Source organism: Indicator indicator, chromosome 1, assembly GCF_027791375.1.
Source record: "Indicator indicator isolate 239-I01 chromosome 1, UM_Iind_1.1, whole genome shotgun sequence".
NCBI lineage: Eukaryota > Metazoa > Chordata > Aves > Piciformes > Indicatoridae > Indicator > Indicator indicator.
In genome coordinates this window covers 9,246,839-9,273,397 of record NC_072010.1, presented here as the reverse complement: position 1 = coordinate 9,273,397, position 26,559 = coordinate 9,246,839, and the positions used below count along the sequence as shown (strand labels likewise).

Here is a 26,559-nt window from a genome sequence, read left to right as displayed (position 1 = left end):
TGTTTTCTTCACGGTTTGATTAGTTCAGTTCCCATGTTTCTGGGTAGTATTTTTTTCCCTGCTCTCTGTTTGAGTTATTCCTGCTTCATTTCAAGAATATTCTCATTTTATTCTAATAATTTTACTCAGCTTTATTGAGTTTCCTTTTAGAGTTCCGTTGATGCTAATAGCAACACCGGTAAAGACCAAAAGTTCTTGAGAAACATTAAACAAATGGAGTTGAACCAAAACCCCATTAGCTTTTCAATCTGAATAAAGATGCAAGTCCTCGTGGGACTGACTGTGTTTATAGTCTGCACAGACTGAAAACGAACATTTTTTATGACACACAGAAGTGATAGTACGGAGCACCTCAACTCCATTCCTCTGTGGGAACTAGACTCTGAAAGCCATCTCATTTAGATAGAGAACTGCCAACTAATGATAAGGTTAACAATGAAGAGCAAAACTAGGACTCCAAATCGAATACAGAAGGGGAGACAGGTGAGCAAGACATTCTATGATACCTTCAGAGAGATGAATATTAGTTCAGAAGGTTACAAAGTCATCATTATTTCTGGTACTGCAATATGGTAGTGAGCCTGGGTGTCTGAAGGCAATACATTCTCCCTCAGGCACTAAATGACATGTGCTATTTACCTCAGGACACGTATATTGGATGTGCTCTGTTCCTTACCTCCCAAAGCCACAGCCAGCAAGTAAAAGTTCAAGTAACCATGGCCAGCTTCTTCTACTCTTACATTACTTGGCTTCCTTATATTTAAACTCTTGACTGGCAGCCTTCATGCAGAATACAGAAAGTTCAGTCATTTCCCTGAGTTCTTCATGGTACCCATAGCAGTACTGGGAACTCAGCAAAAATTGGATGCAGTCCATAACCACAGAAAAATCAGTTTCCTGCTAGAATTCGAAGATATGGTCAGAGATACAGATTTATTTTGTGTGTGGGAAGCAGAAGGACCATTGAGAAAGCAGAGCTTTTAAGTTTAATAAATATGAGGGATAAATAGAGACAGCTGAGGAAGGAAAACTGATGGAAGGCAGGTTTGTGAAGACAGGATTGGGTGAAGAACTGCATGGAGACACAAGAATGCTCACCTTTGATAGTAATGTCCCTGGATCTCCTTCATGACTATACCTCCTATCTAGCTATAAGATATATATCTTAAACTGAACACTGAAAGTAGGCATAATGGTAATTAAGTAGTGGAACAACACACTGTTTGTACAGAGTGGTAGCACATCTTCAAAGTAGCAACTACATTTTATTTTGCTTTTCAGTCCATACACTGGCATATTGTATCCTTAGCTTTTTCTATTTTTAGGGGAGGAATTTCTTTAGTAGAAAATCTGACTTCCATGTAAAACACACTAATTTCTTGCTGCTAGTATTTTACTTCTTTAGTCTCCCACTGTTTTTCATTTTTTTCCCAACTATTACGTCTTCCTGCTCTGTCATATTTTGAACATTTGGAGACTGATAATGTCTTTCTTTTTGTTTAGGTGGAACTTCCTGTGTTCTAGCTTGTGCCCACTGCCTCTTGTCCTGTCACTGAGTGCCACTGAAAAGAGACTGACCCCATCCTCTTTGCCCCTGTCCTTTGGATATTAATAAGGTCCCCTCTTAACTTTCTTTTTTCCGGGCTAAACAGCCCCAGATGTCTCAACCTTTCCTTGTAGGAGATGTTCCAGTCCCTTAATCATCATCATAGCCCTCCACTGCACTCTCTCCAGTAGTTCCCTGTCTCTCTTGAACTGGGGAGCCCAGAATTGGATACAATACTCCAGACATGGCCTCAGTAGGGCAGAGCAGAGGGGAAGGAGAACCTTCCTCAAGCTGCTGATCACACTCTTCTTAATACCTCCCATGACACTGTCAGCTTTCCTGGCCAAAACACACTGCTCGCTCATGGTGAACTTGTTGTCCACTGGGATTCCCAGGTACTTCTTAGCAGAGCTGCTTTCCAGCAGGTCAGATCCTAGCCTATGCTGATGCAACTGAACTAAACATCAGATTGGAGACATGATTTTAGAGTGTGGACTTTACTAGTAAGTTGTTTTTATTAAACCTTAAAAAAATATGCCCCTGTATTTTTTGCTGTTCTTAAAGAGAATTCTGAAGAATTTGCTTTAACCAAAGACTAATCTTGTGGAAACAAATGAATCCATTTCTTTTGTTACGAAAGGTGACCACAAACTGATCACAGCAGGTCCTGTTCTCTTTGAAACCTTCAGATGCTTGAAATAACCTTGGAAATTTCATGGGAATGTTTAAATATGCAATATTAAAAAAATTTAAAAAAAAAGAAGAGTTTGAAAGAAATCAGATTGGTTTCATAACAGGCTATTTCCAAAAAGTAATGTATTGTAAGTAGAAGGGGGATAGCAAGAATATTAGTGGATATCCATATAAATACTATAAAGCATGTAGTGAACTGATGAAAAAGAAAAATAAAAGCCAAACAACATAGAATTTTTTTTTCTTTCTTACCCCATAAATAAAGCCAGTAAAACCAGATTTATTTTGTTTGCAGAATTTCAATCAGGATTTGCTGCCTTAAACTACTTATACTGAGGAGAAGTCAACATCAGATCATTAAGCTTTATGCAGGAACCATACCCAAAAAAAAAAAAAAAAAGTGTCATTAATACTGCAGTATATAGCAATGACAAGTTGACAAGCAAGCATGGGTTCACTCACACACAAACACATCTAGGGACATACTTGATCATTTGGAGGCCAGCAGGCACCATCACAGAAGTTTTCCACCTGCCAGCCTTGTTATTTTTACTTATGAACCTAATTTATACAGCTTATTGTAGCCTTTGGTTAAAATTACCCACATTATTCATGTACTTTCCAGAGTTACATGGTATGGGGATAGGGAGCTAAGCAAAGCAGCTCTTCCTGTACATACCAACAAAGCCCGGTGTAAATCTTCTCAAAAGTACTTGTTGGAGAATTAAAGCTGTTTGCTTATAACAAATTGGAAATCCACAGTGCACAAATATTATGCATAACCTTGTAAATCAGATTAGCTGGTGTTCCTTCTTTCATATAATAAATTTCATAGGGAGCATCTGTTCAAGGCAGTTCTTGATGACCTGGCATTATATCAAAAAGCTTTCAGCTTTCTGCCCTAATTTCTGATTCCGGTCCAAGTGGGAGCATCATTACTTTAACTCAAAACTACTTTACCCTGAGTTTAACATGCTGTGATACCTGCTCATTGTGGTCCATTACTCCTTGTAACATCTGAGCAGTCAGATGGTATGTTCAGCAGCTTGGTCTGATCAGTTTGAAATGCTAATACATTTCACAATATTAACATTCATCACTGTTGTAGAAACATTGTTAGAGTAGATGAGGCAATTTTAAATGCAAAGAGGTCTGAATAAATCAGAACTTTGTCACAAGAACTGACCTGGTTTTAACTATTTTTTGAATTTCACAAGAAAAATGCTAATTTGTTATGAAGACAATGTAAAAGCTATTAGATAAATAGCTGTTTATTACTAAACATGAGTAGTTGTGGGGGTAAACTGCAAAGGAAGGCAATGGGACCTTCATGTTTTCAAATGAGAATGGAAAAATGAGGTTTATACATAACTGACTCAGGGGAAGGATACAGGGTAAAATTCTGTTCTGCACCTCAAGTGTAGAGGTGCTGTCTTGCTTTGACTTTAATTGTGAAAGGCTTTTTAAAGTTCTTAACATAATCTAGAAACAGTTTTCTAATGATGGAGTCCCTTGATATCTACCAAAGATCCAACTAGTCAGTTGTGTTTGTTCAATTATGAAATAGTGGTTGAAGAGTAAGAAATATATTTCCTTAGTGTTGGGAGGGGTACTGGAATTTGCCTAGCCAAAACAAATCAATGCCTTTGTTCCAGTTTTTACAAATTGCAGGGTAAGTAGTCTTTGTATATCAGCAATGTTTCAAATCAAACATTTGTATTTCCTTCATCACTGACGAAAAATCCATCTTTGCACTAAATGCTTGCACAATTTTCACATCATGTTGAAAACCTAGTAGATGAAAAGAACCTCAGCTGAAAGCTGTATCTGTTCACATGACCTTGTCAGGAAAATCCAGTCTGATATGATCCCTACCTAACTCAATCAAAAATTAACAATACACTTATTAAAGAGGGACTTCTCTTATGATACCCTGTCTTCAGACTTCAAGACAGACATGAAGGTTGACCTAATACTATTTTTATGTTTAAATAACTTATTGTTATGTACTCAACAAACAGTGCACTGGTTAAAAAAGAACACTAATTTATTGGAGTTAGGGAGGCACACTGATTGCCATTACACAGCATGTACAGGGCATCCAGGTGATCTGGCCCAATCAGTGTGAGTTCATGACGTGCAGGTCCTGCTTGACAAAACAGATCTCCTTCTACAACAAGATGACCCACCTAGTGAACAAGGGAAAGGCTGTCTATGTTCTTTACCTGAACTCTAGCAAAGCATTTGACACTGTCTCCCACAGCCTCTTCCTGAAAAAGAGGAGGCTGAGGGGAGACCTTAAAGATATTTAGTTAGAGGGGAGGAGGCTGAGGGGAGACCTTAAAGATATTTAGTTAGAGGGGAGGAGGCTGAAGGGAAACCTCAATGCTCTCTACAACTACCTGAAAGGATGTTGTGGAGAGGTTGGTGCTGGTCTCTTCTCACAGGTAATTGGTGATAGATCAGGAGGAAATGGCCTCAAGCTGCAACTGGGTAGACAGGACATTGGGAAGAATTTTTCCACAGAGGGAGCTGTTGGGCATTGGAATGGGCTGCCCAGGGAGGTGATTGAGTCTCCAACCCTGGATGTGTTTAAAGGTCGTTTGGATGTGGTGCTTGGGGATATGGTTTAAGGGTGAACCTTGCAGAGTAGGGTTCTGGGTTGGACTTGGTGACCCTGAGGGTCTTTTCCAGCCTGAATGTTTCTGTAATTCTGTGGTTCTCTGATATTAAAGGTCCTTTTCCAACTGGAATGATTCTTTGATTCTGTGATTCTATGACAAATGTCTATTTATGTGATAATTTAGAATCATAGAATCACAGAATCGGTCAGGGTTGGAAGGGACCACAAGGATCATCGAGTTCCAACCCCCTGCCATGGGCAGGGACACCTCACACTACATCAGGCTGGCCAGAGCCTCATCCAGCCTGGCCTTAACCACCTCCAGGAATGGGGCCTCAACCACCTCCCTGGACAACCCATTCCAGGCTCTCACCACTCTCATGGTGAAGAAGTTCTTCCTCACGTCCAGCCTGAATCTCCCCACTTCCAGCTTTATTCCATTCCCCCTAGTCCTAAGGAAAGTCTACTGATAATTCTCAAATTACTTCTAGTTTGAAGGCCTGTATTTTCTTTGGTTTAAACAAGTGACCAAGATTCAATTTTGGCTGTAACTTCAGCAGTGAAAGAGACACCAGTCAATCCATTGTAAACCCATTAGGTCTTCAGAGATGGTATCGAACCATCTAAAAGAAGATAAAGTAAGTAGGAAATCATCTTTTACTTACAAAATATCATCAAGAAGACTTTTTGTGAGGGGGGTATTTTTCCCTAATGCACAATCAGCCAGTAGAACCAAGGAAGATCATGGAAACATGGGAGGAGAGGCTTCCCAAAACAAGCAAAATTTTCGGAATAACCCAATTCTTTCACTGGCACCTAGTGATCTAAAATATGCTGAACCTGGTATTGGTTTTGTTCTCTGGCTCAATTTCTTACCCTTAATTAGGACACTGAATAATTATCTCAATTAAGTTCTCACTAGAGCTGGAAATTTATTTTTAAGAGTGATAAACATTCTTTTCCTGGTCCAAAAATACATTCCAAAGCAAGAAGTTTTCCCCTGTGAGGAGAGGGAGGATTTTCTAGGAATTAGATTAAGAAATGAGAACAGCAGAGGTATTCCCACTTTAGTTACTGGTCAACTGATGAGTAGCCTATCTGGGCATCAGGTTCCTTTTCTCTTCTCAAGGAGATGTAAACCCCAAATTACTTACCATTCAAAAGAAAATCCCCAACTGCAGGATGGCAAGCTCTGGGCTGAGCTATCCTCATCTGTTGAGGGTGTTTCATTTTGCCAGGAGCTCAGTCCAACCTGATTCTGAAAGAATCACCAAAACCTTCTTTTTGAGTGTTGAAAAACTTTTTAATAGAAGGGCTTGAGGGTACTGGTGGATGAAAAGCTGAACTTCAACAGGCAATGTGCTGTGTGCTTGCAGCCTGGAAGGCAAATCGTATCCTGGGCTGTATCAAATGAGGGATGATTCTGCCATTTGACCCTCAGCTGGGGTACTGTGCCCGGCTCTGGAGTCCTCAGCACAAGATGACATGAACCTGATGGAGCAGGTCCAGAGGAGGGCCATAAAAATGGTCAGAGAGCTAGAACACCTCTCCTGTTAAGAAATGCTGAGAGAATCGGGGTTGCTCAGCTCGGAGAAGGCAAGGCTCAGGGGAGACTTTATTGTATGCTGTCAATATATAAAGGAGACTTATGAGAAAGATGGAGAGAAACTCTTCAACAGAGCCTGTAGTGGCAGAACAAGGTATAATGAAAGAGGATAGGTTTAGATTGAATATAAAGGAGACATTCTGTTATGATGAGGTTGACAGGGTTTCCCAGAAAGATTGTGGATATCCCCTCTGTGGAAATGTTCAAGGACAGGTTGGATGGGGCTTTGAACAACCTCATCTAGTGCAAGATACCTTTCCTACGGCAGGTGGGTTGGACTAGCTGCTTTTTGAAGACTCCTTCCCACTTAAACCATTCCAGGATTTTATGTTCCTATGTTTTAGTGTGTTTTGGGTGGGATTCTTTGGATATCTGAAAATAAGTCAACTAATCAAACTGAATTATACATTCTACAACTCTAATCACCTCATCTGTAAAAAAAAAAAGGTTTGTAAAATAGGTAATGTTTCATCTGCTGGTTTCCCTCCATTTGCTATAGATGGAACACGTAGAGTGCCCAGGAGTATGACTATTAAAATCACAACTAAGAATGCTATAGGGAACAATCCTTCCTTTCTAAATAATCAGTTGCCTGACGTTTTGCAAGTCCTTTTATTGCATATGACTTTGTTTTTTTTAAATCTAATTAAACTTACCTATTTCGTAAAAATTACTCTCTTGCCTTTTTGTCACACTTAGCATGATGTCAAGGTCTTTCTAGGATCTCCAACCAGTATCTAGTACTGGTTGTATTCAGTTAAAGATACACAGCTGAAGGATATAAATACTTACCACAACATTTCTTCACCTGAAAGATAATTAGTATAAAACTCCCCTTCCTAGTCCCTTCCCTATGTCCCTCTTTCTTTCTCTCTTCTCTTACGTATCTGTGCCACCCTTGTACTTTTGAGAAGTTTCCTTTGGTTATCACCTCATATCAACACTGCCTGTTACAGTGTCCATGGTCAGACTATTGTGAAAATCAAGTGCTCTTGCGCTGTAGCTTGATTTTTATGTTCTCTATTAATACCTGAAATCAATACAATGTGCTGAACGTACACATGATGAAAAGGGCTTCAACTTCCACAGTCAGCTCTGAGCCTTGAGCCTGACAGGGAGCACAGATGAAATCAAACCTGGGGCTAAAATCCTGAAGGCCACCATCATTCTTTTGTATGCTATAGTTAAAAAAAAAAAAAAAAAAGGTCCAGAGATGAAGGCTGGTTTGCTTTTGTTATGTTCTTTTACTATTATTTTTTCCCATTTTATTTCTTTCCTCTCTTCTCCTGGGATTTGTCCTGGGGATTTTTATAAAAAGCATTTTATAATGAAGCACTTCATTGTTGTTGAGCAGCCATCAAAATCAGTATCAGGTGTTCAAATAGGTCTATGAGATTTGCAAGAGCCGTGTGAGCTCGTGGTTTTGAAAAGGTAAAAATGAAAATGAAACTCTGAGGAAGCTTTAAATATGGGCAGATTAAAAAACCCCTTTGTTATCTCAGCCTATTCCTTGCCTCTTTTGTGTGCACCTTAGTTATAGTTGCAATTAAATCAAGTCCAGGAAGATTCATTTGTAAAAATACACAGGGCAAGTCTCCTACCACAGTCTTTTAGAACTGTGACTTTTGGATAAACCTCTAAAAGGGATGTCACATTAGGTATCTTTCTAGGTTTTTAAAAAAATATATGTCAGTTCTAAAATTAAGGTGGAAACAAGGATCAGAGATTTATGGGAATCCAATTTATTCTGATTATTTTTTATTCCAGTTCAGAAGGAAAATGATTTTTTAAAAAATCCTTATCATACATCAATTCTCCAAAGAAAAACAATAAAATCTATTAACATATTTTGTTTTAATGCCACAGAAATGATTTGGTTTATGGGATAATTTGGAATGTTTTAGTGAATTTAGTTAATAGGTATTTTACTATAACATATCTGATTTTGGCTACATAGAAATGTAATGCATACTTCACAGCATGAAAGAAATTTACCCACAATGTTTATCATATATTACAGTACACAATAAAGTATATATTGTATTATTTTACTCTAAAATAAATGAACCAAAATAAAACAAGCTGACATTTCTGAGGCAGCAAGATAAACATTTCCCACTAAAAAGAAAAGTTGAAGTTAATATGAAGTAAAAAAATAGATATTGTTTTTAGAAAATGGTTTAACTGAGGCATTTCAGAAGCAGTTTGCAAATTATTTATGTAGTGTTCTTTTCTTCCCCCATTTTCTTGCTTCAAGTACTATTAGCAGTCATGGAATTATTATTCTCATTATTCCAGACCTAAAAGTACTTATGACTACTCCTGCAGTGATTTTGTCAAGCTAGACACCACACAAAACACCCAAAACTTTGTCTTTAATTTACATTTTAAAGCTCTTTTATTTTATGAGTTATTTCATGTAAGGGATATTGGGTTTAAAGCTGCAAACATATTTTTCTTTCTGTTAGTCATTACCAAGGTTGTTTCTGAATGGTTTGTACTTTTAAAATATTTGCTTTTGTACCTTATTGTTCTAGGAATCAGATATTAGTTGATGCTCTGAATTCTCTTTGCAAAACTTCACATGTCAACTCCCACCACAACTCCCAGCATTCTATGACTGAAGACCTACTATCTTTCATTTTATAACTTGCAAGACACTACATGTATAATATTGACAGTTTTACTGTTACAAGTTTTCCATAAAAAGTTTTAGGAAGATTTCTGGATCAAAAACTCAACATTTCTGATCAACTATATATAATTTTAATAAAAAATGGACAAGTGTCACCAAGAAAGACTGAGAACCCACCTCAGATTATGTTTTGACATGGTACTTAGGCTATGCACAGTGGAAGACATGAATCAGATGCTCCTCGGTCAGAAGGAACTGAGATTGCATTTCTGACATTCTTTCTAAGGGTCTTAATGAGACAACACTACTGGCAGTTTGAGGAGAAAAGGTACAACAATTAACTTTACTTCCTAGAGGAAAAACATTCAGGAAAATGAACTTTCATATAAATAGTTAGGGACAACTGAATCATTTTACTATTTTTTTCTTTTTCTCTGAAGTCTAAGATAACAATTGAAGGAACAATAAAACAAAATGCAGAGATATATCACTTGATTGTTTTCTTAATGGTATCTCATTGCAAAATTATGTCTTACTTTTTTCCCCTGCTTTCTCTATTGCCTTTTCTACTATCTTTCCACCTAGTCCAGAATTTTGATTTTAATTATGACAAAGTGAGCCTGTTTCTTTCCCTAAATTTCTAGCCAAGTGTTTACAAAATCATTACAAAATCTTTACAAAATTTTACCATGTTTCTGTATCCTCAACATTGTCCAGTTCAAAGTAATTTTGAAATTTCATTAACACTGTTTACTCTTTCTTCAGGTTATTAAGGAAGAAGCTAAATATTATAGATAGCAGAGTTTAGCACATCACATGAGGTCATCATCTTTGCACTTAATCATCTCGCAGTCAGCAAGAGTTTCAGGTCCTCTGATGATTTTGCTATCTGTTCTTTGGCCAAAAGGCTTCTACTCCATGTCCTTTCAGGAGACACCAGGAGTCTGTAATAATAATTGCATATATACCCCACTAGGCAAAATCTATCAGCAGTGTTGCTGTCTGTAAGCATTTTGCTGATGATTTTTCTTCCAACACGTAAGCAAACAATGGGCACATGTATAGCAACACCAGTGCCCAAAATGAATTTCCTTTACTGTCAACAGCATCCTTGAAATCATGCTGATTAAAGGGCACTTGACAAGGAGATACAGCTAAATGAGCACAGACTGATCTTCCTGAATGCTCAGAACACTCATTAATTTCCCATGCCAAGTGCCAATGCTAATCCTGCAAAAGTTGAAACTTACAACACAATGTCAGCTATACTACAGAATCAGATCCCCTTTGCTGTTTCCCTGCCTCCAACACTGGCATTCAGGTTATAGAGAACCTTCCTGCAAAAACCACATTTGTTCACAAAAATACAGCATGGCTCCTAGACAGGTTGAAAATAAATATTATTTCAAGGGGGAATGAAGAGAGATAAGTCTAGCACTCCTGCTCTCTTACTAATATAATGGCATAGTATGTAGTAATGGGATGGATGAGTAAGGTCTTAATAATCATTTGATGGTCCATGTGAAACAGCCTGACCATTTAAGTTTATGCCTAGATAGACTAATTAGCCCTTGTGTCATTGCCTGAAGGTTTAGGTTTTTTTCAGTACTGTTTTCACTTCAATAGATGCGTGGGCTAGAGAAATGTCTTGCTACTCCAATACTGGATCAGTCAATTAAATACAATAGAGGAAGATATTAAAAAAAAAAAAAAGATAAATAAGATATTTGGATGGTTTCAATGCTTTCTCCAACTACTTGTTCTACAATTTCTGTATTTTTTTTAAGTTTGTTTCTCACTTTATTATGTCATGGATTACATAACATTCACCTTCAAAAATAACCCTAAAAGATAGATAAAGATAAAAATGAAGTCTAATTGATCTTGTTACAGACAGAAGATCAGAAACTTAAAGTCCTAAATTGCTAAAAGATCAAACCATCTTCAGCTACAGTCTTCCAGAATGCATCTATCTCAGAAGTATATATTGTAAAGTCTGAGCTTTCAGGTTTCTGATCCTTGTCATGGGATACCTTATCTCTGTGTTTGGTACCCAGGATCTCTGTCTAGTATGTGAATAGATCAAGACACTTCAACCTGTGGTCAGAAAATCTTTGTGTTAAGAATGAACAAGTGAGCAAGGCAGATACAGATCACAGCATCTTTAAGTATTACTGTTCACTTGGATTCACAGGATGAATCTTATCCTGAAAATAGACTTTTAGTTTCTCGTAAGACATAGGTACAGGAGGAGGCGTAGTAACTACAGTACGGCCCCAAAACACGCTGAAAATTTAGGTCTTATTCTTGCCTTCAGTCCTGGACAGTTACTCTTTTCTCCTTCAGTTTCTGTAAGGCTGATGATAGTTGTAGTGTCCTGTTTGAATTTATAATTCAAAAATCACCTGTAGCCCCTCTGGGGCTCCAGAACTGGATGCAGTACTCCAGGTGGGATCTCACCAGTTGGTCTGTTCAACCAAGTGATAGCACAAGAGGAAATGTCCTCAACTTGCACCAAGGTAAGTTTAGACTGGATGTTAGGAAGAATTTCTTTAGTGAAAGGGCTTTCTTGTCCAGGGCAGTGGTGGAGTTCCTATACCTGGAGGTATTTAAGCATCCTGTAGATGTGGTGCTTAGGATATGGTTTAGTCAAGGACTGGTCAGTGTTAGGCTAATGATTTGACTTGATAATCTTAAAGGTCTTTTCCAATCTAGTTAATTCTGTGATTCTCATTCTACACAATACACTTCAACAATTATTAATATGCCCCAAGAAACTTCATATTACCTCCTTCAAAATCTTTTGACAAACACTCCTGGGAGACACAGTCGTAGATCTGTCTTCCACTTACTAAGTAAAATATTAATGGATCCTTGATAGACTTCACTGCTCCGAGTTCGGATTGGGAGAATCTTGAAACCCACTTGTGTCCCAGATGAGTGTGAGGAATGTGAATGTGCACAGTCAGTTGCAGTGCAATTAAGGTGCTCTCTTTGGAGTAGCCTTGCCATCATCTATACTTACAGTGGGAAATATGAGGCATTATTATTAAAATAGATGTTAGACATACAGAATGACTGTTGATGTAATAAACACAATGTATTATTACAACTAAGAAAATGTGAATTTTTGTGAGGCAAAATAAATGTGGTCCTCATTCTTGTGGTTACCTAAGTTTTTCTCAATCTCCTAAACATTTTTACTTAAACTACCACTGGTCAGGAAAACATTTCTACCTCCATTTCATAGAGTTATAGAATAGTTTGAATAGGAAGGGACCTCATCTAGTCCCAACCCCCCTGACATAGGTAGGTACACCTCCTACTAGACCAAGTTGCTCAAAGACTCATCCTATCTGGTCTTAAACACTAACAGGAATGGCATCCACAAGTTCTCTGGGCGACCCATTCCAGTGCCTTACTTCTTTCTAGAGTCTAATCTAAATCTACCCTTCTGTAGTTTAAAACCATTACCCCTTGTCCTGGTGCTACATGCCCTTTGTAAACAGTCCTTTTCCAGCTTTCTTGTATGCCTCCTTCAGGTTCTGGGAGGCTGCTATAAAGTCTCTCTGGAGCCTTCTCTCCTCCAGACTGAGCAAACCCAACTCCTTCAGCTTGTCCTTGTAGGAGAGGTGACCCAGCCTTCTAATCATCTTTGTAGCCCTCTTCACATATGAAGGGACTGGGAAAAAGAGAAGCACTTACCAGAAAAATCAAAAGGTTAATGGAAGGTTTTCAGAGTCTGTCTAATCTCTAAATTATGCTGCTTCTTGCTGGATGACTTCTGTTAGTGGTTGCCTACTGCAGCAGCAGAATAAGGCATCAAGAGTATTTCGGAAAAGACCAGTTGCAAACCATAGCAGAGTTAAGAATTAGTGTGTTCCAGAAATGTGATACTGTTCACTTGTAGAAGGGGACAACTCCTTTGAGTAATATAATAATTAAAACTGGGACTCAGTCCAAATGCCAAGGAAGATACTCTAAGCAACTACTTTCTTTAGAAATTCACTGTACCAGCAATTAGGGATAAAGGATAACAGACTAATGGGTTCCCACTACAAAGCCCTCTCCTTTATGACACAGCATTTGTCTCTTGAAAGGAACAGCCTCCAGTCCAATACTGTCAGTCTGATGTGTGCTTATTTCTGCCTGAAAACCAGACAAACAACAAAAATAGAAAAATACAACTCTACATGAAAATGAAAGAAATGCGAGAGCATGCCTGGGGTCCAGTAGCAACTGCGCTTTCATTAATGATTTCATTTTAAAGAGAAATTATGAAACTATACAGGAGATATCTAAGGGAAATCTCTTAGGGTCAGGTAGATGGAAAGACCTATTTCACAAGCAGTGTGAAATTTCTCCAGTATTAAAACCAAGAGAACAGCCAGAGATGGCAGCATGTTTCTGAAAAGTTGTCACACTTAAAATCCTTTAGCAGACATGAGCATGACGGAGAACTTCAAACATTACTCAGTGGACAAAGCCACAAAGCTGCAGACATGCCTGTTAGCAGGATGGACCAAGGGAAATGTACAGAAAAGGCTGTTTCCAGACTGTTCTCTTTTCTCACATAACAGCAATGTTTAAATTAATCTTTCTTTTAAAGTTATGAAGTGATGATATAAAAATAAACAGAAGTGAGGTGCATTAAGCTGTGAAACTGGGTCATCATTTTCTGTAGAGAAATGAATTTAGTGTTTCAAAATAGCCAGGAAAAGATAAGAAAGAGAAGAGGAACTTTTGTATCAAAGTGATATCTTTGAGCTCTCTTAGATGAGAAGATAATTAACAGATATACTTAAGTATAGTTATGTTTGTTGTACATTGTATGTTACTTCACTAAAATAATTTAAATATCAGCTAATTAAGCAAGATCTTATAAATGGAGCTGGTCTGAATACATTGGAATGAAAACTTATGGCTGGAAAATATGTAGCAGCTGAAACTTTCACAGTAAAGAGCTTAACCAGTTTCTTAATTAAACATGTTGAATTTATTTTTAAATGTCAAAATATTTCAGTTAATTATCTTTGAAATAAAAATATACTAGCTTCCTGATTCAGAATGCATATTTCAACTTTTTTTTTACATTGTAGAAGATAATAAGAGCCTTATATGGAATGGTAAAATGGTCAATACCTAAATTAAATATTACAAGAGCATTACTACAAGTTATATCAATTTTAAGAGGATTAAAAGTAGAAGTTTTCAGTTACCTGATTTTTTTTTTCAATTATGAAGACAGTTCTTGTCTTCAAATTTAATAAACTGAAAATAACTGTTCACAGAAAATGACATTAATGATATGATGTCATTATAACTAATTTTCTTTACATTGATACATCTTGAATTGTAATAACCTCATCTATCAAGCCACCGGGGATATAGGTGGCATCTGGGTCTGAGTTTGATCAACACTTAGCACTAATTAAATGCTCAAAGTTTGAAGTGCTATCAGTCTGAATAGGGAAGATGAACATCCAAAGAAGTAGATCTAACTGCAGTCACTGGAGTTATATGTCCCTTATAAGGTCTCATCCGTTAGATGATTCCCTCTGAATGGAACTGAGATTGTCTCTGCTTAAAGAAGGCAGGATGGAGTAGGTAGTGTTCTTAAATTAATCACTGTGGGGTTTTTCTGCCCTGTGCTGCTCATTTGGTGTTTTCTAGTTCTACGATGTCTCTTCAAGCCAACGTTACCTGCTTGCTTGGTTCTGCATGAACAGATAAACCGTCTTGACATATCCTGCCAAAGACTATAAGCTTACAGCAAGATATCTGTTGTGTGACAACCGATTGCAAAGGACAGCCCATGTTTCATCAATAGGTCCTTCCATCTTGGCTACATACTGTGCTGTTCCACATTTGTGCAGCAGCCCTGTGAGGAAGTTTCATAATGGTTGTTTTAATGTCGTGCTCCAAGGGAGGCATGGTGCTGGAGATACAACATGTTGGAGAAAGCTTGGTGGGATGTATTCTTGGTGTCCTTTTACTACAACAGCATTTGGCTTTTTGTGGAGATGGTAGATTAGTTTCTAAAATAGAGTAGTATCCTTGCAAATGTGTATGTACATTTATATACTGATTTTCATGAAATTCAGAATTTCAGATTTTAAGGGAAGTGCTCAAAGGATATTTAGCACTCAAGACAGCTAAAGGGGTACAGCCCAATCTCTGGGTGATTATTAAAGAAAAATTCTATTTGGGTATATTTAGGTAGAATATGTTTTGAGGAAATGTTCTAATTTAAGGTATTTTTGATGGATTGTTTTCAAAACGATCTTTTTATTTTATTTTGCATTGTTTTATACATATACAGTTAATAAAGAAACAGAAATCCTATTTTCAAAATCATTTAAATGAAATATTTTGATCAAATGAAAACAGTATACAATTCTTATTTTAGCACAGACAACTCCAGAATTTCTGCAACATGTGATTGGATTTCATTTTGCTTGCAGCCTTTAGAATGAAATAGCACTCTGTTGTCCCACTCTACCTGCAGAGATAACTGTTCCAGGAAGGCAATGTTTTTCATGTTATATCAGTGGCATGTGGTTGCTGTAGCTACTCAAGAGATTTGAAATTATGTCCCTATTCTTAATAGTGGTGAAACTTTAAAAAGCTCATACAGTCACAGCAGGTAAATGTGTACAGGTACTATTGATGTTTTTCAATTATAAATTTGAATTGTAACATTCAAAGAGACTTCTAACATTTCCATTTTGGGAAATGCATTTGGGGATGTATTCTACATCTCCATATCCTTGACTTACAGGAAGATCTTCTTGGTAATCAACCAGCACATTGCCTTTCATAAATATCTTCCACTACTCCCACATGCATTTTCAAAATGATACCTGCTTAGAGTTTGTCAGGTATTTTTGGCAAAGTTCATCCCATTGATGTCAATGAAAGCTAGTGAAAAACAAAGTGCTAGCTTGCCAGTATGGTTTGCAAAACATCTACTGATAACTTTAAATTGACTTGGCTTCTTTCTGTGGTTCAGATAGAGCACAGAATATTATTCTGCGTGTTTTGCTCTACCTTATCTATAAAAATGATGTTATCACTTCTGTTTAAACAAATATGCTTTGTGATAGGTGTGATTATTACCAGCTGAATGAATGACATATTGCATTTCTTCAATTTCACTTGAGCCTCCTTTTATTTTGTGAATTTTCACTGCATCCTTTCCAAAGCAATTTTACATTCTATGTCTCTCCTAAAGGATGATTCTCATCTGTGTTCACTGAATTAACCAATAACCCAAATTAACCAATAAACCAATTACCTGATAACAATTTACATGTGTGGCTAATGATAAAAAAAAGCTCTTGTATTCCAAAAGAAATATGTGACAACTTAAAAATCCCTGGGCAGGAGGAAATGTTGTTCATTTTTCCATTTGGCTGTAGGGACTTTTTATCTCATATTGATAACCTTTAGCATGATAGAGCAGATGTCAGTGTATTTTGTTTATTATTTTATAAACCTCATTGCTTTGCTGTGTAATGCAGATAAGATCTTAACAGTTTATGTTCAGATAGTTAAATTGCCTCAATTGCTGAGCAGGAGAAACAGCAAGAGCAGCAGGCAGTTTGCCTGACCCTTTTCTATCAGATTGAAGTATTATTATGTACTGTACTATATTAAGCTTCATCTGGAAAAAAGCACAATCTGTTCTTTTTAAGCTTCTTAATAGTTTCTGGTACTGATTCATTGGAAGTGGAACTAACAGATTGTTATAGTTAGACTGTAGGTGGGCATGCATATGCTTGAGTTTTGAACAAAAATCCAACTCTGAAGCAGGGATAAGTCTTTAGCCTGATGATGTAATTGTTTTTGTTTGTTTGTTTGGTTGTTTTTTTAACATGCAAAAACATATGGGAGTTTCTTGTGAACCAGATGTTCAGGTAGGCAACATGCAGGATTCAGAATGGCATTTTAAAATAATCCTGCTGTCAGTTGTTGCCATGAGTATATGACATATTTCCAAAAGCCATCCACATCTAGTAGCTCTGATTGTGCCACTGACAGACTAGCTGTTGAGAGGAGAGGAACATCCGATAAAGAACCGTGATACCTCCTCCAGCAGAGCCAGTCTCAATACAGAGGTACAGGTTTCTAATTGCTGAAATGGAAAGTAGTGGGGAGGAGGAGCTGATTATAAATTAACTATTGGACACCTGTAACTAGCTAATTAGCTAACTAGTAACCCAAAGGTCAGTACTGGGCCCAGCCTTGTTCAATATCTTCATCAGTGACCCAGATGAAAGGAGTAAATTCTCAGCAAGTTTGCTGATGATACAAAACTGAGAGGAGTGACTGATACCCCAGAAGGCTGTGTTTCTGTTCAGTGAGACCTGGATAGGCTGGAGAGTTGGGCAGAGAAGAATCTGTGAAGTTCAACCAGGGCAAGTGTAGAGGCCTGCACAGGTGAGGGATTGATTTGCTGGACAGCAACTTCATGGAGAACGACTTTGGAGTCTTGGTTGACAATAAGTTTTCCATGGGACAGCAATGTGCCGTTGTGGCCGAAAAAGCCAATGGCATCCTGGGGTGCATTAAGAAGTGTCCAGCAAGTCAAGGGAGGTTCTTCTTCCCCTCCACTCTACTTTAGTGAGGCCACATCTGGAATATTGTGCTCACCTCTGGGCTCCCCAGTTCAAGACAAACAGGAAACTGCTGGAGAGAGTCCAATGGAAGCTGATTAGAAGTCTGGACAAAGATGATTAGGAGTCTGGACTACATATTTTATAGGGAAAGGCTGAAAGACCTTGGACTGTTTAACATGAAGAAAAGAGAGCTTATCAGTATCTAAAGGGCAGGTGTAAAGAGGTTGGAGTCAATTTCTTTTCAGTGGTACTCAGTAAACACTCACGTATTTCATGCACATACAGATTTTCTGCGGAAAAGAGAGATAACTCAGAGGAAATTCATCCCAATATGTGGTGCAAAAGAGTTTAGTAGATGAGATTTTTGATTATTCATTATCCCCACAGTATAGCTCAAATTAAATATACATACCTCATCAAACCTCTTATGCAACAGGGGAATTCACTATGAATAATTAATTAAATAGAGTTTAATCACCAATGATCATCAGAAATGCTCCACTGATGTATTCGTATGAGCATCTTGACGCAAAGATATTTTCTGTTTTCATCAAATCTCCCTTGAGCTCATGCCATGCAGTTGTAGTTTTCCCGGATGGAAAATTCAATCATTCTCAGATTTGGACTACCAGGATATTTTTCTTCCAAATGTAAAGAACATAACACTTTGCTAAGTAGCCTTGGTAATTTAAAATGTTTCCCCTCCTTTTGAATGATGCATTGCTTTCTGTGTGGTTTCACAAAATCTTCCTCTCTTGATACATGATGAGACCATGGCATTTGTGCCAGAGCAATCTTTATGTGACTGAAGAACAGTTAATGTGCTTTGTGTTCATCGCAAGATCTATTTTTTTCAGTACTGTAATTAAACCTATTCTCAGTTTTTTATCAAGCCTCAGGGTAAACAGTTTGCACATTCATAACACTTTGAAACAGAGTATCTGGAACATTGAAGAGCTCCATTTCTGTAAGTCGGCTAGACCTGGCCCTTAATTTTCAATTGACCTTTTTTTGACAGAAAATTAAGTCTTCAGAATTTCAGTCTCTTTGAGATATGTTGTGGAACAGGTTTTCCTCAAACTTCCACCTTCTTTGGGAAAGCTTGATTGTTTTTATTATTCTTTATTATTTTTTCCTTTTTATTCAGTTAGGAAAAATAATTCAGAACATTTGATATGCACAGGATTATAAGATCAAAGGATGTTAGGGGTTGGAAGGGACCTTCAAAGATCACCAAGTCCCACCCCATGCCCCCCTTCTTGGCCTCAAGGGCACATTGCTGACCCATGGATAACTTGTTGTTATGTTGAACCATATTGACCTAAATGAGAATAATTTTAAACAAAGTAATGGGGTTTTTTTGTCGTGTATTTAATACTCTCAGTCTTTCTACATTACTGTCTGTATTTCTGTGGAATATTACTGACAGGTTAAGGGAACATTTTTTAGAAAGGTCTCAAATGCCTTCTTATTTAAATAAGACATGAAACAGGTTTAAACAGCCAGATGGAGGATCACGTGGAATGGAGAGACAATCCTGGTCAGGATGATTGCCGCTGGTATCAGTATACCCTCTGTTTAAGCACTGTGCCTTTTATGTAGGCCTGATGAAGAATTTTTCATGGTGAGACAGAATAAATAACAACAAATATCTGTTAACATTTATTATCAGTTTGTCTCATAGGGGAAGAATAAATTGAGATAATGCTTTTTCTGTTGCTTTCCTATTGAGTTGGTAGACATTTAATTTTTAAAAAACTCCTTACAACACAGGAGTACAATTCGTCCACCTGTGATCCTGTGTTCTCTGTAATGCAATCCTGAGATCTCTGTAATGCTAATCCTCAATTTTACCACCCAGTCTCTGGAGTCACCAGAAGTTCTTTCTTCACAGGATAAGTTTTATCTTTCAGTATAATTTAAGAATTGCTGGTTTTCTGAGTGCATTATGAACAAAGTCATGTTGTTATGAGTCATTGTTCTGTTTTGCTTATATTTAACATATTTATTCTGAACTTATATTTTTAGATTTTCTGAAGTACAATGCAGAGCACTTGACCACATTTAGTCAACTTAAGCGAATCAAAAGAGGTTATGTGATTTATACATACATTGTCACAGACCAGATCCTCAAAGGTATTTAGGTAGCTAACACCTTTGATTTCAACAGAGATGCAGACTCCTGAAGAGAAATGAATTTTCTAGGAAAATATGTTGTTCTTGACTTGAAAAATGGATGAATGAATTAAAATATAAATATTACTTAGTTAAGCCTGGTACACTGATCTTTCTTTAACATATCCTTTAAAACTGCTGTTTCCAAAGCACAAAAATCTTCTGCAAACTTTAATATATGCATATGTTTCTCTGTTTGTATTTAGGAAACTATGGTGAAAGTGGAATGGAAGCTTTCAAAGATAATGCAGCCAAGGAAGGGATCTGCATTGCACATTCCTACAAGATCTATAGCAACGCTGGTGAACAGAGCTTTGACAAGCTGCTGCGAAAGCTTCGGAGCCACTTGCCCAAGGCAAGAGTGGTTGCCTGCTTCTGTGAAGGCATGACTGTGAGAGGGCTCTTAATGGCTATGAGGCGCCTGGGACTAGCTGGAGAATTTTTGCTGCTGGGCAGGTGAGTAATACTATGCAATTATAGCCAGCCTTTTTTACTGAGTAGAGCAAAAGAAGAAGACAATCCAGCCAAGCATAGATAAAATATATTCATAGTCTCTCCTATACATGTGCTTCTCTGAAAGAAAGAAATTAACGTCAGCCATGTCATAATGGTACATACTCTACAAAGACATGCAGCATCCTCATGATATGCTAGGCAAACACAAGTCTGCTTGACCAGTTTGATAGGATTGTGTAAGTGAAGGCTGACATGCAAACATTTGAATTGCGTCATCTGTCTTGCTCGCCACAGTTTAAAATGCATCATGTACATATACAATCTAAAGATAGACCTCATTCGAGTAACACTGTGTTAAGAACTGCTGATGTGGCCTCTAGGTGGACCTAAAATAGAATTTCTCAAAACAGTTTCTTCACCATCATCTTTTCCTCCTAAGAAGATATGCATGCTGTCCTAAAGCCAATATATAGGTTATCCTTTCTCTTAGCTCAATGATATTGGTGGTTCCTTCTGTAACCACCAAAAAGTAGAAAGGACTTACTCAAGTGTTGTCACTCAGCAGGAAAAAAACCTTTCTTTTAACCAGAGAAATAAAAAGTATTGATGTTAACCTAATAGCATCTTCTTGTCACATATTCAACAAATGGACACTAAAAGAGATGAGAAAAACGGTGTATTGGCCAAAAAATGGAGCCTACCAGAAGTCAGATAATGTGGCCTGCTGCCTTCCCAGTGGATTATTAGAAGAATAACTTGATGTTGTCGAAAGCATGAGTGCTACAGGAACACAAATAAAACAATGTTAGTGGAAAGGGACGTCCTGATGAGACCTTTAGGGAGCCTTGTAAGGACTGCAGCTCTTTACAGATGTCTTGGGATCTGGCATCCTGAGATTGTACCACAGGTAGAGCACAACAGACTGTTTCCAGTCTGCCCTATTGCATAGAGCTGCCCTTCACCTTTGGGCAAAGGGGAAAGCAAACAGGAAATGAAGAACTCCTGGCTTTGCCCTTACTCTTTGGCATGACATTATATTTTGTGAATTTTAGATGTGAATTTCTTAATTTTCTGTGTTCTGGCAAAAGTACATTTTATCTGTAGGCTGTTACATGGAGTATATTGATCCTTTTCTGGACTAACACATACAGGGACCACAGCTCTCAAGGTGCGATTCATCTAAATATATTAATATGTCTATAATTTAGACACTTCCATGTGGATTAATCAACAGGATTTTCTCTATAGTTAATGGAGAAAAATAAGACCTTTTTATGCTCCTTGTTAGTAGTGTGGACATTTCAAATAGTTCAGAGAAGCCATGTTCTAGAAAAAGACTTAAAAAAAATTCTCTTGATCGTTAGCTTTGGTGGCAAATCTTACTTGCCAGTAGTTTAGAGGAATCATAGAATCAACAAAGTTGGAAAAGACCTCAGAGATCATCAAGTCCAATCTATCACACAGCACCTCATGACTAACTAAAACATGGCTTCAAGTGCCACATCCAATCCTTTTTTGAACACCTCCAAGGGACGGTGACTCCACCACCTCCCTGGGCAGCACATTCCAATGGCAGATCACTCTTTCTGTGAAGAACTTTCTCCTCACCTCAAGCCTAAACTTCGCCTGGTGCAGCTTGAGACTGTGTCCTCTTGTTCTGGTGCTGGTTGCCTGGGAGAAGAGACCAACCCCCACCTGACTACAACCTCCTTTCAGGTAGTTGTAGAGAGCAATAAGGTCACCCCTGAGCCTTCTCTTCTCCAGGCTAAACCCCAGCTCCCTCAGCCTCTCATAGGGCTTGTGTTCAAGACCTCTCACCAGCCTCATTGCCCTTCTCTGGACACATTCGTGTCTCACTATCCTTGTTAAATTGAGGAGCCCAGAACTGGACACAGGAAGGGGTAGCAAATGCCAGTTCCACTATCTCTAGATGAATCTGGTGCCACATGGCCTTTGTTTCATCTTTTATCCCACATAACATCCTAAAGATGTTGTCAATTGCTACAGTAGTACCCAAATTTAGAAACACATAAGCATCATTAAAAAAAAAAAAAAAACAAAAGAATGTTGGCCCTTAAATCCTCCAGACTCCAAACCATATTTAATATTGTATGGGATTTGTATAAATAAAGTTATCACAGTAGCGCTAAAGTTATCACAGTAGCGCTAAAGTTATCATTTTTATGAATAAGGACTTCAGGAACCAGTGATTGTGAATAATAATGGAGTAAACCAGCTTAGCTCTTCAAAAAAGTAAGGTCTAGAGAAAACTGGCTTTGATTTTTTTTCAGTGAAAAACACCTGTTTCTAGCTGCCATGGGAGTTGTCACACCTAATTATAGGAAAATTATTATTCACTATATGACTTTCATTCCACAAATTGAAAGCAATAGCTTCTCTCAGTAATCTAAACTGTAAGCTGCTTGAAGTTAAAGCAAAAATCCTTAATTCTACCAGGCCAATTTATGGGTGTCTCTGCCTGTGGTGGTACTACAGAATTTATTTGTGAAATATATAACAGGAACTGTAAATGCTTACCCCCCCCCCCCAAAAAAAAAAAAAAAAAGGGTCTAAGGACTTTTTTCTATACTGTCTAGTTATTAATAGAGATTCCAAGCTAACAGCTGAGAAGTAGCTACTCAGACATAAACTAAAATCTTCCCAGCCAGTATCAACAGATATAAATTCATTGCTCCTACCATCATCCAGCCAGAGCTTTCCCATAAATGCATCAGATAGCTGAGGACAGCTGGAGTGATGTAGTCTTTCTGCATATCCCAAGGATCTAGAAGCCTCTTATCTCCTTTCAATAGATTTGGTTCAGATTTGGTGTTAAAAACAGCTATAAGCCATAAACAAAAGGAATAGTTTTGCCTACTGAGGACTTTTGTTTGGCTCTGAGTCACCCTCAGTCAGGAGACCAGACTTTTATGTCTCTGCAGTGCAGCAAGACTCATGTGCAAAGTGTGGGATGTTGTGGAGCAGTTATCCAGTTATGTTCCATCAAAAAGTTCATTTTTACAAAAATATTCTCTTTCTGGTATGGGGTAATCTCTAGGAGTTGCAGCAGGAAAGATTCTTGATATACACGGGATGCAAGACTGTGGTATCCATTGTCCATTGATGGCCTGAGCTCCTGCAGGAATTTAAAGGAATCTTGATGTGCTGTGTGCTCTCTTGGTTTCAGCTGTTTTGCTTTGTTTGCTACAAATATTTAACTGCCAAGAGCTAGGCTTGTTGGTTGGTTCTGTGGAGAACAGCCTAGAGCACTCACCTGGCATTGATATGACACCAAGCAAACCCAGATATCACAAGCAAATTATGTTGGGGACTTTTTTTGCTCATCATTTTTATAGAGGAAAAAAGGCATTTAACAAGATTTTGAAAAGAACAGATGGTTTAGAGCACTCCAAGGGGAAAGAACTAAATCTGAAATAAAATAAGGCTCATGCAACTAATTTCCCTTGTGATGCTACACAGGAAAAAGGCATGGATAAGGTTTATATTTTCATTCATGCTCTGATCCTGGAGTTGTTTTGGGCTGCCCATTAATCTGAGAAGGTTATAAAGGACAATCCAAGTGCAGGGAAAATGCCTGTACTGAAATGCAATGGCCTAATACAGAAAACTTCATCTACTAATGGATATTTACTTGTTAGCCAACAAATACATTTTGCGTCCCCCTTGTTCTGTAGAGAATTGTTTTATTTGATTTGCAAATATACAGAAAGAACCAAAATTCCCCAAATCATACAGTAGCCTATGGGAAACCAAAAGAAACCAAGACTTTGACTTCCATTTAGATGTTTTTGTTTGTTTGTTCTATTTCTGATTTAGTTTACCACTAATATTTCCAGTCTGAAGACCTGTGAATATACTGAGATTTTTGGAATCTATGGATTCCTCATAACATCTGTTTCATGTGCCAATAAACAGAAAATGGAGTGGCCAAAGAGAATGCTTATCAAATAAATCTACCTATAGAACCCCAAGGGGAGGAGAAAAGATATCATTGAATAAACACTCCTCTCTTGATGTACTATGCAGTTTCTGATATTGCATTTCCTGCCAGTGACAGAGATGAGAGATGGAATGTCATCAGTGATTGTAGCATTCTAGAGCATTGTGATTAATGGAAAACATTTTAAAATGCTCAGCAAATATTTATCTCATGCACCTAGAGGAGTTAAAATTAACCTCAAATAAAAAGGTGAATGTGCTGACATTCAAGTGTGAATAAAATGTGGGGTTTTTTCTCTTGTTATTCAACTTAAGAGAGATATGGACACCAGGCTTCACCTGTTTGTCCTTATTACTTCTATCATCTGCAGGTCATACACCAGAAGATATCCTTCCAGATAAAATTAGTTAGAGAATAAATAACACATTCATATAGTAGAATAAATTTGGAATATATTTTTAGAAAGAAATACAGAGTATTAATTGTGTAAAGAAAACCAGTTTGGTTGTACGTGGTTTTCAGTTGTTCCTCATTTTATCTAATAGTCAGCCCCAGTAGCTGAACTCTTCTTTCATGGTGCATGTACAACTTCATCCTGCTCCTCTTGACTACTAGCTTCTGATGTTTGGACAAAACCTCTGTGATAACTCTCTCCAGTGATAATATTATCTGATGTCTTTCATCTACCAGGACTCCAAAGCAACTCTTAGAATGATTAAGTACTTTAGTGACAGTTTGCATTATATTTTGTAATACAATAGAAACTACTAGCCACAACTGAAATTTTGCATGTTGACTATAACTGTCGTAAATATAATGGGTTCAGATAAAAATCCTGCAGTCAGTAATTTTGTTCTGTTTAACATAGTGACATTATTTTAACCTATAGCAACTAACACTTTTGTGATGGGACTTATGTATAGTGTTGATGTCAGCACTCCCAGGGTTTTTTACTAAGAGGCAATATGGATACAGGCATTCTACTTTGGCACAGAGAAAAAGTTAAGATACATGGGTGTAAGCCTTTCATGCCTTTTACCTCCAGAGAGATTAAGAGGAAAGCAAACTATTCCTGGGATGTTTTATTTAGTAGTACAAAAGTAATTATTGTCTAAATGCACAGAGCAAAGAAATTTTGCAAAGAATTTGTGATTCGAAATACATGACAGTAGAATGTTTCTTATCTTGAGGACAACAGAGAAAGGTGAAGGGAAGGTAGAGCTGTATAAAGGAAAATGGCTTGTTCAACATCTGTAGCTTCAAATGGCATGTCAGAGGCAGTATTGATTTGCAAGAAATTACTGTGACTTCCATATGTTTCATGTTTCAGTACATGAATACTCTAGTATTACCTTGTTTGAATAAAGAGAAGTTAACTTATCTGGATTTTTTTTTTTTAATACAAAAATGACAAATTTAAACACAACCAGAAGAAAAATCTAGCAGAGAGAGAGAGATTTCCATAAGCTCCAGTAATGATTCTGACTTTCATCTGTCCAGTTGGAGAAACATGGCCAAAATGTATTAGTCCAATTTAATCTCCACATGGTTTTTAGATATTTATTCAGTCAAGGTTTCACAGAGATAATATAAATTTGTGTCTTGCTTAAAATATCTGCAGGAAAGGGATGGGAAATCTAGCACTACACAGCATCCCACAGAGTTCCTGTGCTTCTTTGAAGTGCAATCAGGACTTGATGACTACATCCTTAAATGTCCTTACAGACATTAAGAACCACATCCTGAGTTTTCAGAATTCACTCTGTTCTATGATATGCAAAAGGCTGTGCATCATGATAATGGAACACTTTTGAGAACACAACTGTTGGAAGAGTATGTCCAGCTTAGGATGACTAAGAGAAGAACACCAGTTCCACCAATGAGATGATCACAAACAGTTCAAGTGAGGCTCTGTAAGAGGTCAGAAGTCCCAGTGAAGAAGTGCTTCTACTCAGAACAGTGCACATATTCTCTAACTGTCACAAATCATCTCTCCTAATAAAAGATACTTGCTTAGCTCCTTAGGAGATGGATTGGAGGAAATTGTTATTGATTTTGAGTCTTGCAGATGTGCAGCAAAAAGAGCTAAGTAGAAGGTGAATACTGGAGATGAGGATAAAGGAGAAGAATAAAATGTGGAGGACCATTAGTTCCAGGAAGTCCCCAAAGTAATTCAGCTGTCAGGAAACTCAGCAATATATGAAAAAATCTGGTTAGCAACCAAAAAGGGCAACTATTGCTGA

General features: G+C 37.6%; 1 protein-coding gene across 2 annotated transcripts in view; it reads left to right on the top strand.

Moving 5' to 3' along the window:
* Window positions 1-26,559, top strand: part of GRM5 (glutamate metabotropic receptor 5) — a 271,646-nt gene that overhangs the window by 89,996 nt on the left and 155,091 nt on the right. For both annotated transcript variants that reach the window (XM_054399141.1, XM_054399133.1), the window contains exon 2: window positions 20,106-20,355. In XM_054399141.1, coding sequence (XP_054255116.1) covers window positions 20,106-20,355 — 250 coding nt within the window. The remainder of the gene's footprint in view (window positions 1-20,105; window positions 20,356-26,559) is intronic.